Raw genomic sequence first — 12,344 nt, forward strand, 5'->3', positions numbered from 1 at the left:
TTTAAATAACTACCCACATCAGCTCACATCTTGGATAACATAGACTGGTTTAGGATTCAAAGAAGCGCAAGTTAATAATTTTTATAATTCTCAGAGAAGTAATACTACATTATCGAGTATTAGAAACTGTTGCACAATATAATGATCGGGGACTAACTATAACCTCCAACTTAATATTCAAGGACTATATCACTGGTTTAGAAAGTTAGGATAATATTTAAGAGCATTATCATGTGAGACCCAGATAAATTAGTTGAATTGTGTAAGATCTTTGTGAGACCAATATTAGAATACCATTTTGCCATTTGTAATTATACTCAAGAACAGCTAAAGAGTTTGGAAATGTTCCAGAAATAGTTGACAAGATACCTTGCTTTTCTTAACTCTATGGAATATTATGATAAATGTAAAAAAATAAATCAGTTAACTAAAAAATGTTGATACGTTCAAGGACAATTCTTGCTTTGTTATAGAACATACAGTGATGAACTTAAATCTAAGCCTCGACTTAAACATATATGCTAGTACAGCACCAAAACGTTCAGACACAAGGATGATCATTTTGTCATCAAACTAAATAATTCCTATCAGAGGGACTTATATATTAGTCAAAATTTGCCACATCTGTGGAATAAATGAATATACTATATAAAAGTGTCCGAGAGCATCAGTAGGTTTACGAAAACTTTAGTTGAATGAGCTGGAAACAAAGTGTTTGATGTTATCTTAAGGGAGTTGGTGCTCTTATTTGGCAAATTAGTTTGAGCACTAGTATAGTTAATGTATGAACTTACAAATATATTTTCAGAGCTACAAGGAGGGACATTTACTTTTAAATATCATATAGAGATGGTCTCGGGGGAAAAATTACCTTAGATCCTCTCAGGTAGAAGCTGAAAACAGGCAATCAGAGAGTAGATATAGAAGATGTTCAAGTTAGGAATTATTGATGAATCCACAATTAACTGAATAGCCTCATTGTTACAGTTCTAAAATTGAATGGTAGGGTCTTATTTTCAATTACTTCAGAATAACAGAATCTTACAGTATGACAGATTTTTGATGCCCAGGTTAGATGGGCTGGTGTAGAGATTAGGGAAGGTTAGGTCAGATTCTTGACTGTCCTGAAGCTAATAAGGAATATTTGTAAATTCCCTTAACCCCCTAGGTTAAGAGGAAGACTGTATTTTCTGTGGTTTGTTGTTTAGAGACCTCTGAAAAGCAAAGCTTCTAAAGTTACTTGATAACCAGATAAATTCTGCTGTACTCATCCTTTGATGGATCCTATTGCCAAACCTGCTGTGTATGCCTCTGACTTCTATTCCCACTTAAACAGATGTATTGAGAAGGCAAAACCTATCCACACCAATTATGAGAAATTTGAAAGCAACCCGCTGTGTTGGGATACTTGTATAAATAAATTGTATAACAATAAAAACAAATTGTTTAATGTTTTCTCATTCTATCTGCCTTAAAAGCACACTTAAGCAAACCAGTAAAGAACATAGAGTAACCAGAAATAATTACAAATCTTTCTTTAACAATATCAAAAATTTAAGAACTAACACCCAACAATGTTTGGAGCTAATTTATGATGATACTGCATGCTTTTGCCCAAAGGAAATAACTACTATCCCTGAAAATTTAGTATACATTTTACTCTACCCACAGTTTTGGCTGTTCTACAGATTCCATAATCCCAGCTACCCCTTTAATTAATATGGAGCAAGTTCTCTTCACCCTTTTCAAAAGATAAGAACATTTCATCAATGGGGTCTGATAATATATCAGGTTGCCGGATTATCAGTGCCAAATATGGCCTATCTGAACCCCTACTTAACCTTTTAATCCAAGCGTCTCCAGTGCTAACATCCCTGAAGTCTGGAAAACAACTACTGTAATGCCATTACACAAGGGTGGCCTAACTTCAGACCCTGGTAACTCTAGACATATTTTGTCTCACTAGCCTCATATGTAAAGGTCTAGAGCATACTATCTCAGACCTCATTAATCTCGACATTGAAAATCTCTGACTCCTGGACCCTCATCAATTCAGCTTTGTCTAAGGAAGGTCCTGCCTGTTTAACCTCATTAATTTATTTAAAAAGTAACACAAATATTGGATAGCAGTTATGTGGTACATACAACATATCTGGGCCTAACCTAGGCCTTTGATACTATTTGCAATGCAGGCATTACTGACAAACTTGTAAACCAAAGTAGAAATCCATATGTTCTGTGATGGATAGCTAACTGGTTGTCTGACAGAACCCACATAGATAGAGTTGTATGTGCCACATCTGAAAGCAAAGAGTTACAAGTGGTATACCACAGGGCTCAGAACTGTGTCCTCTCCTATTTGACATCTATCAGTCAGACCTTTAGACCAACATTCCTGGTCTATGGTTATTTAAGTTTTCAGATGACTGCAAATCAGGTGTTATTTGATCTTCCACTGACTCACAAGTGCTCAGACATGGATTAGACCATTTTAACTATGTGCTAACTATAGGTGCAAGGACAATATTATTAAATTAAATGTGAAAAAAGTAGCATAGTTCATTAAAAAAAATAAAAAAATTATATACCATATGGGTGACACATCCCACCTATCAGCCACTGTTGTAAAGAAACTAAGTACTGTAGTATATTATTCCTTATTATTTGACCAAATGTCTCCATGTTAGTTTGGGAAGAGTTCTCTCTGGCTCCATTAGTTCCCAAAGGCATATCCACTAAGTCCATAGAAGCCCTAATTCTCATTTATTAATACTTTATCTGTCCCGTCATTGAATATAATGCACCTTTTTTTCGTGTATTTCTCTAAACAAATCACTTAAAGTGAGATACCATAGAGGTTCATAACTAAAACTATAGGTGGCCTCAAAAATGTAAATTATAGGAAAGACTGGCAGCTAGGCCCTCGCTCTGTACACAGTGTCTTATATACTCCACCATGGATATCTGGGTCTAGCCTTTCTAACCATTAAAGATCCAGCCTTCTTTGACCTCCTAATTCTTCACAGAACAAATGATACCGCAAATAACTGATTAAATGAACTAAATCTTCATTAACAGATAAATAAGACACATTGGCATGGAAGATTCATATCCCAACTTATTTCTCACCTCTGGAATAAACTGACAATGCACATCAACCAGTACTCTTGTCAACTTCAAGGTAAGCCTAGATAATTTGATGGGTATCCTCAAAACAGTTCCCTGGTATATCTTGTCTTGACCCCCTTAAGGCTGGAGGGAACTTTTGAATTGGGATTTTTTGGCTAAGCTTTAACAGTCTAAAGGCTGATTGCCTAGGATTTACCTGAGACCTTACGAACATATGTTAGTAAATGATCTCTATATTACACAAAACTTATTGTATTGTATTGTATTATAGTATGTTGTATCTTATTTCTTTGTAAAGATCTGACTTTTCAAGATGTAATAACTCTATTTCCCCTAAATCCATCATAGCTTATACTGTTTTGTTTTTCTATCACAATATGTAAAGGGACTGACATACTGAAATATAGGCTTCTGTAATCACTGAGCATTTATGCCTTAAGGGCATATCTCAGTTTGAGATATTTTTGGACTGATACAGTATTTCAGCCCTTTTAAATAGTCTTGTCTGGTTGACTTCCTATATGAACATTTGGTTTTAGAAATATAGATGCCGAGTAATGTTTTGCACATTGTAAAAGATTTGTTCAATATGAAATATTGATAATGCCTTAAAGTTGTAATTTTTCAAAGTAAAACCAAACATCAAGTTATGAAAGCAAAAATGTGCATGGGGAAACACAAAATAATTTATGTGGGTTATGAAAATTTAAGTTGTTGTTCAAGGTATGAACAAATGATGGTCCAGCAGTCTGCTTGGTATTTAAGTTGGTACTTCTGTTAAGATGGTACATCTGTCTTTCTCTGACAACAAAATTATGTTTTTCTAAAACAGACAAGTTTGGCTGAGGATTCACAATGCTCAATGCAATAGGCAGCAGTCTTAAAGAAATAATTGATTCTTTGAATTGTAACTTTACTTCTAATTGTGTATTTCCGTAGAGTGTAATGTATCTGCATGCAACAATGAATTTCCAATATGTGAACCTGGTAAAAAGATGGTGATGGAGCACACCCCACATTCCTGCTGCCCCACATATAAATGTGGTGAGTATGCTGTTGCGTTAAATCCTGCTCTGCAATTATAGAAATGTATAGAAAGTGAATCTCTGTAAAATATTAATACAATTAATTCATAGCAAGGTGTACAACTGCAGGAGTAGTATTGTTGTATGTTTGAGCATTAACGCTGCTGTTTTTCTTCCAACGTAACAGTCTGTGACCTTGAGGCCTGTCCCACTGCTCCTCTTCCAGAGTGCAAAGAGGACCAGTTCACAGTGGAAGTCAGGAAGGAAGAGAGTTGCTGCTTTTCTTATTTATGTGGTAAGACAACCTTTTCTATCCATGTTAGTAAATACCCTCCTGATCATGTGTAAAAGTATCCAAGTATACTAGACACGTCTAATCTGATGTACAAAAACACTAAACTTTCAGGTAAAATTCCATTTTTTTTTACTATTTAAGTCAGAAGTTATTGTGTGTGTGTGTGGGGGGGGGTGGTGGTGGCCAGGATGAAGTCTGGTTAGCAGCATCTTTCTCTTCCTCTGCTACTTTATATATTTCTGACAAGAAAATATTTTTCTAAGCAGTCCTAATTGATTCAACTAAGTGGATATTGCTGTTTTAAGGTGACTGTATCAAAGATTTTTTGTTTTATATCATAACATTTTCCTGTCAAAGTATTATTGGATAAATATTCATCACTGTATCCAGTTTGAAGATAAGTCACATGAAGTCTAATTCTCAGGACTCTTTGTTTAGAAAAGAGTTTCAGTCTGTAATATACAGGAACTGTCAATGAAATTGACAGAATAGATACTAAACTTGATATTTTAAAGAAAAATGTTCCAAGCAAATGGAACAAATCCATGAAGCTCTACAGCTGCACAAAACTCAAACAGCTGGCATTGAGGACTCCTTAAATGATATAGAAGGAAGACTTAATGAATATGAAATTAATTTTAAATTCCTTTTAAAACAAAACACACTCCTGATGAATAAGACTGATAATCTGGGGAATAGATCTCTTGGAAATAATATACATATCTTTGGTCTACCTGAAAATATAGAAGGCAGAAATATAATAAACTTCCTGAATTCCTGGCTACCTAAGACCTTAGATTTACCTGAGACATTGTCATATGGTATTGAGAGTCCACATAGATCTTTGGTTGCACCTTCAACTAAGAACAACTCTTCCCTGAGAGCTGTAATAGTAAGATTTTTTTCTTCTTAACACAAATAATTAGTTTTAAAATTGCTTGGACTAAATCACCTCTTTGAATGAAAATATAATTTGTTTTGACAATGACTATTCAGCTGCTTTTATGTCCAAAAGAAAACTTTTTCTTTCTTTAATAAGAGAACTTAAGAAGAAATAGATAAAAGTTAATTTATTTTTTTCCGGCCTGACTAAAATTTTCCCTTCCAGATGAAACCAAATTTTTTGAAGACTTAGACACAGATATGACTTTCCTAAAAACTAATATAATCTTGGAACAAATGGAAGATATGCCCCAGGATTCACAAAGCCATTGTTTCCATGCAGGAACAGTGCAGCTGCTCCTGCACGGAAAATGGCCGCTGAGCAATTCAGGATAGTGCCGTTATCACATGCATGAGCGGCCCTACACTGTTCTAGCAGGGAAAACCATGTGGCATACAAATCACCTCATTTGCTGGACTATGCGAATGAGGTGATTTTGCGATTCACCAAGCTGCCCGGACTCTGTGTTAGAACCATGTCAGTGCAGAAATGTATTTGGTTAATAACCAAATACATTTCTGCAAATGACAAAATGGAGGCATGACAGCTTGTGAAAATGCACGTATTATGTTCATTATTCACGCCAGTGGCCAAATATAAGGCCATTGGCATGAAAAAATTGCTTTATTTTTATGAAAATTAAACGTTTTTCTTTTGGCCGATCTCAGCCGTTTAAGCATAGGGCAGCAGCGCGCAAACACGATCGTGGCGAAAATAAAAAAAATGGGAAAACTCAATTTTAAGGTAAATCTGCATTTTGCCATTATAGTCTATGGCATGCAGAATGTAAACAATACCAGGGAGCATTGGCTGTCAAGGGGAAAGGGTCCATTTTAGTGCAGTAACTAATGACCTACACTCTGGGTATGCAAATGAGGGGAATGTTACTGGATCACAAAATATTTACTGCACCTAACTGTGTAGGTACTAGAACAAGATCATGTAGGCAGGAGGAGCAACTAACAGGAAAAGGGGGTGTGTGATGCCTACTGTAAGCACATTGGAGTGCAGTGGCCCATGCTTGCCCTTAGCTAAGCACAGCTAAGGAAGGGGATGTGTTAGCACTGTTTACATTGCTTAAACGGGTGTGCATGGCGTGCACTGGGTTTTAAACTAAAAAAAAAAAACAGGAAACAGCAGGAGTTTTTACATTTGAGCACTGTGAATGAGCAGCGCACCTCTGGGCTTAAACTAGGAGGAAACTGGTAAGGGGAGATAGCAGTAGGAAAGCAATCAAGGAGAAATAGCATAGCTGGCAAGTGGAATGTATCAGAATCGGCCAATTTCACAGGCAGCAGCCCAGAACACCACTATAAACTATGCAAACACCTTTCAGACTGTTTTTTCCCACAAACTTTACACCACCAGTGTACACGGATGGGGGATTTTTAACTGGCAAAACTAACTAAAAATGTTAGAGGCTGCTGCTGCTGCTTTACTCTATCAGCATATGCTAGAGGTTGAGGGTGGTGAGGAGGAGAATGCTGACAACCAACCCACAGTGAGGAGGAGGAGAAGAATGAACAGACCCAGGGTAACCTACCAGGGCCTACATGAGCTGGAGATAGTGGAGCACTAAAGGGTGGACAGGAACATTCTACAGCAAATCATCAAGCTGTACCGGCGATGCCTCACACACACAGAACTAACAGAGGGGAACCCATCCCAGTGTATACCAAGGTATGTATAGGCTTAAGAATACTAGCCAAAGGTACCTTCCAAAGATCAACTGGGGATATCATGGGGGTCTCACAGGCATCAGCATCCAGGGTACTCCATCAGTTCCTGGATGCCATGACACCACATGCCAATGAGCACATATATTTTCCCAACACCCGTGAGGCATTGACCAGAAGTATGCGTCTCTTCCACCGTGTAGCAGCATACCCTGAGGTAGTTGGTGCTATAGACTGCATGCACATCTGCATCAAAGCACCACCCAGTGAGCGAGGTAGGGTCTACATAAACCACAAGGGCTTCCCCTCCATCAACTGACAGGTCGTGTGCGATGCCCAGGGAATTATCATGCACAACTCCAACATCTGGCATTCCTCACAGCTGCATCAGGGGTTTGCCACGGGGGATATCCCATATGGCTATCTAGTAGAGGATGTTGGCTATGCACTGGAGCCATGGCTGATGACACTCATCAGAAATGCACACACACCCAAACAAGAATGCCATAATGAGGCACAAGCACAAACCAGGATCATTGCAGAGCATGTGTTTGGGATGCTCAAGTCATTTTTCCGCTGCCTTGATATATCTGGTGGAGCCTTGCAGTACTCCCCAGCTACATGTGGACAAATGTTTGCAGTATGTGCCATGCTACACAATATGATCCTGTGGAAACAGCTGCAGCAGGAACAGCATGGGGAGGGGCCTCACAGCCTCCCACCATTGCCAAGGCCACCACAGCCACAGAGAGACTTGGAGGAGGAACTTCCTGAGCTGCCTCTGCAGGCAGACAGAGGCATACCCAGTATACCCTGTCCTTAGCAAAGAGGCAATGCATAGCACACACACCGACATTGTAGGGATCCAGGGACTGCTAGCTCTCTCCAACTTGCACATGCAATAAAGTGGATGCCAAACATGACACTACCTGTGCTTTATCATGTATAGAGAGTGTACTACGTGCATCCGATATAGTCATCCCTCCAGCACTGTCCTCAATACTGGCCCAGCAACAAGGTAAGTCACTCTTCCTATATCATGGATCAGTATAAACAGGAAGGATTGACAGGAGCACCTCAATCACTTACCAGTGTCACCCCAGGGTAGTCCACTGGCTTGCATCCAGGGAACATATGACTGACAGAATGCACTGGCCTGCTACAGATGACCTGCAGCACTCTCAAATGGCCTACAGTCCTCTGGCAAGGGCCAATGCCTCACCCATAGTACCAATGTACGGAATGTCAGGAGGTTCTTACTAATAACCTAACATAGTAAACCGAAAACAAATGCAAGGCCATGTTGACAAATGCCAGTAGCATGCCTCCCCATGTCCTACTGCAAGAACTGTGGACCAGGCCATAAATACTACTGGAATAAAAGCCCAACTATAGGGATACCTCTGAAATATTGCTTTCGTAATGTTAGGAAGAGGAGAGAATAACAGAGTGGGAGGGTGTAGAAGCATGGATGTCATGGAGTGTGTGAAGTCTGAAACTCTAATGTCTGCCCATACTACCCTCTGACTGCAAACCCATGAATGAATAGCCACAAAACTGCTTGTAAACCACAATGTGAAGGTAAACTGACCAGATAAATGAGTCCTGCCTCTGGATAACCTGGGTGTATCTGTACAGTTGAGAGGTATGGCTCCAGCAGGATATGGTCATTCTGTTAAGTTGAGAAAAGCACAAGAAAGGGATCCACAGCCAGCATACTAATAAGGTGCTGGACCATTTACACAGAACCAGCAGTCTATTGTCTGTAGCTACCCCTCCAAAATGGCAGGAGTGTGCCAGAATGTGTAGTCTATGCCTCAGAATATTGGTCTCAGCTTCATTCATTTTGTATTTCCCTGGTAAATATCTGTGAGCAAAGAATGATATCTGTCAGTAGTTGATGACATGATACATTACAGTGTAAAACAGTACATATGTCAGAAAATCTATGCTACAACCAACCATGTTACACAAGCAGCACAGACACCAATAGTTACAGTATCCCTCATATGTTACGCCCATTGTGTCTCCATATTGGCAACCTATCTACAAATATCCTGCAGAAACAGGTTGCTAGGTGTAACTGTAGCACACAAAACCCTGGAATGGTGCACAACTCTCCCTGGAATGGATTCACACACTCAGTATAGAAGGTCATACTGGGCATGCTCCTACATTTATGAAATGAAGTCCATGTCTGACAACACAGTGGACTATAGATATCTGTTATTCGCAGATGTCTGTACACACACACCAAATTGTACACCATTTATACTTCACACACACACACACACACACACACACACACACACACACACACACACACTGGATAGGAACACTCAAACATAATATAATATGTCAAACATACACACACAGATACTTGGGGAAGAGAGAGACAGACAGCGACAGAGAAAATCTCATTATGAGGCCTTTCCCACCCAGTACACATCCCATTGGCCTATATCACATGATGTGCTGATGTCATTCACTGTAGACATTCCTTTTGTTAGCCCTCAGCCCTATAGTCTCAGTGGTGCTTGTGATAACTGTCTAACACTATAGTACAAATAAGTATTCATATAGCATTTGAAATTTCTGTCCTGTCAAATGTAAAGTTGTATGTGACTGTGTTTGTTTGTAGATGAATGCGTTTGAGGCCATTCACACTCATTACACTTCCCATTGCCCTACTTTAGCACTCCTGCTGATGTCAGTAACCTTGAAATAACCCTTTGCCCAGCTTGCAGCCCTATAAGCTCTGTGGCACTTGTGATAACTGTGTAATACTGTAGTGTAGTAAGCTAGTTAGGTAAGAGTTCAAATCCTGCTCCTGGCAATTGTGTTTGTTTTTTTAGATGAATGATTTTAAGGCCATTCACACTCATTACACTTCCCATTGCCCTACTTCAGCACTCCTGCTGATGTCAGTCACCTTGAAATAACCCTTTGGGCACCTTGCTGCCTTGTAAGCTCTGTGGCACTTGTGATAAGTGTGTAATACTGTAGTGTAGCAAATTAGGGAGATAGGAGTTCTAATCCCGGTCCTGGCAATTATGAAAATGTGTATGTTTGTGTGACAGAGTGTGTGTGTCTTTGTAGAGACATGATTTTTGAGGCCAATCACACTCACTATACTTCTCTTACCCCTCCTTTAGCACTGGTGCTGATTTCACTCAGTTTCAAAGATACCTTTGGACAGCTTTCCAACATATAAGCTATGTGGCACTCACGATAACTGCATGATACTGTAGGTGTAGCAAACTAGTTAGGTAGGAGTTTAAATCCCAGTTCTGGCAACTATGAAAATGTGTGTGTTTGTGTGAGAGAGTGTGTGTCTTTGTAGAGACATGATTTTGAGGCCATTCACACTCACTACACTTCTCATTGCCCTACTTTAGCACTCCTGCTGTCAGTCACCTTGAAATAACCCTTTGGGCAGATTGCAGTGACACTCACAATAACTGCGTAAAACTATAGTGTAGCAAACTAGGTAGGTAGGAGTTAAAATCCCAGTCCTGGAAACTGTGAAAATGTGTGTGTTTGTGTGAGAGAATTTGTAGAGACATGATTTTGAGGCCATTCACACTCACTACACTTCCCTTACCCTTCCTTTAGCATTGCTGATGATGTCACTCACCTTCAAATATACCTTTGGACAGCGCTCCAACATATAAACTCTGCGGTGCTTGTGAGAACTGCGTAATACTATAGTGTAACAAGCTAGTTAGGTAGGAGTTCTAATCCTGGTCCTAGCAACTGTGAAAATTTGTGAGTTTGTGTAAGAGAGTGTGTGTGTCTTTGTAGAGACATGATTTTGAGGCCACTCATACTCACTACATTCCCCTTACCCCTCCTTTAGCACTGCTGCTGATGTCACTCACCTTCAAAGATACCTTTGGACAGCTCTCCAACATATATGTTCCATGGCGGTTGTGATAACTGCGCATTAGTATAGTGCAAAACACTACTTAGGTAGGAGTTCTAATCTCAGTTCTGGCAATTGTAAAAGTGGTATATCTGTAGGTTGCTGTATTTTGTGCCCATTAACAGCCAGTACATTTCAAAGTGAAATACTTTACAACAGCTGCTGATGTTACTCATCTTAGAAGTATGTTTGGATGCTGTTCCACCTATAAGCTCCATGGTGTGTATGATAAATGCATAACAATGTTATAGCAATAAATACATAGGTAGGGATTTGAATCTCATTCCTGGCAAGTGTTTGTGTGTATGTGTGTGTGTGTGTGTGTGTGTGTGTGTGTGTGTGTGTGTGTGTGTGTGTGTGTGTGTGTGTGTGTGTGTGTGTGTCTGTCTATTATCAATATCCTGTGTGATTGGGGGGTGGATTTTGCTAAATTATTATACTTATTACCTAGTATATGTCCCAATGTCCACATTACAAGGCCAACAAACACCATAGAGGTTGGTGTAGACAATCTACAGTCCTAAATGTGTAGTGCCATGTGCAATGGCTATGTGACAGTATGGAATTGTTAATAATATAGGCAACCTTTCTAATACTCAGAGACCACTCTCCACCCAGGAGTCATACACAAACACACTTGGCTAGGCATCAACCACTATATCAGTAGTTCTCCTGCAAACTGCCTCACAGATAGCACCCACTGTGTGATGGCAGTGGACTCCATGTCTAACCGATGGCCAGACATGACTGGTGTCACACAGGGTATGGACCCATGTCCTCTCATGTTTGGGATCTACTCTTCTGAGGTGCAGGAGAACACAAAGGCAACTTGGCTGATAATGTTTGCATACAACAGTAAGGTGATGTTGACATCTTGCACAGAGGCCACTCTGACACCTGTGACTGTTGTCAGAACCCTGGACATTACCTCAATGCCAGGAGATGTGTCGCTATTACCTTTGGGAACACCATGACTGACATGAAGTAATACATTGGTGGTAGTCCACTTAACAGTGATGTTGTTAGAATGGGGAACACAGGTTGTCAGCTGTCTGTTGACCACAACAGTGCCACTGACATCAGAAAGTACTTTGATGTGTTACATCTCCTGACTGTGTGTTATCCAGCAAGTAAAAGGACATGGTCACCCTGTACCCTCCCCTCAGTAGCCCAGTCAATGTGTACAGTAGCCCTTTTGTCATGTACCCCCACTGGACACCTGCAACAACTGTAGAGTCTGCAAACGCACCCCACAAAGAGAATACCATGCCTTATACACATGCCCTGTTTGGACAGACTCCACTAACTCCAATGAATCCCCATATCATACTGTCTGTGTAGGTGCAATCAT

The 12,344-nt window shown here is 39.8% G+C and overlaps 1 protein-coding gene across 1 annotated transcript in view; it reads left to right on the plus strand.

The window, feature by feature from the left end:
- The window catches only part of OTOGL (otogelin like), a 3,472,886-nt gene that overhangs the window by 3,004,984 nt on the left and 455,558 nt on the right, over positions 1-12,344 (plus strand). Inside the window, exons 46-47 of the mRNA XM_044088067.1 lie at positions 4,069-4,173; positions 4,342-4,449. Coding sequence (XP_043944002.1) covers positions 4,069-4,173; positions 4,342-4,449 — 213 coding nt within the window. The remainder of the gene's footprint in view (positions 1-4,068; positions 4,174-4,341; positions 4,450-12,344) is intronic.

Source organism: Protopterus annectens, chromosome 11.part0, assembly GCF_019279795.1.
Source record: "Protopterus annectens isolate FY-2018-M chromosome 11.part0, PAN1.0, whole genome shotgun sequence".
In the NCBI taxonomy this organism is placed as follows: Eukaryota; Metazoa; Chordata; order Ceratodontiformes; family Protopteridae; genus Protopterus; species Protopterus annectens.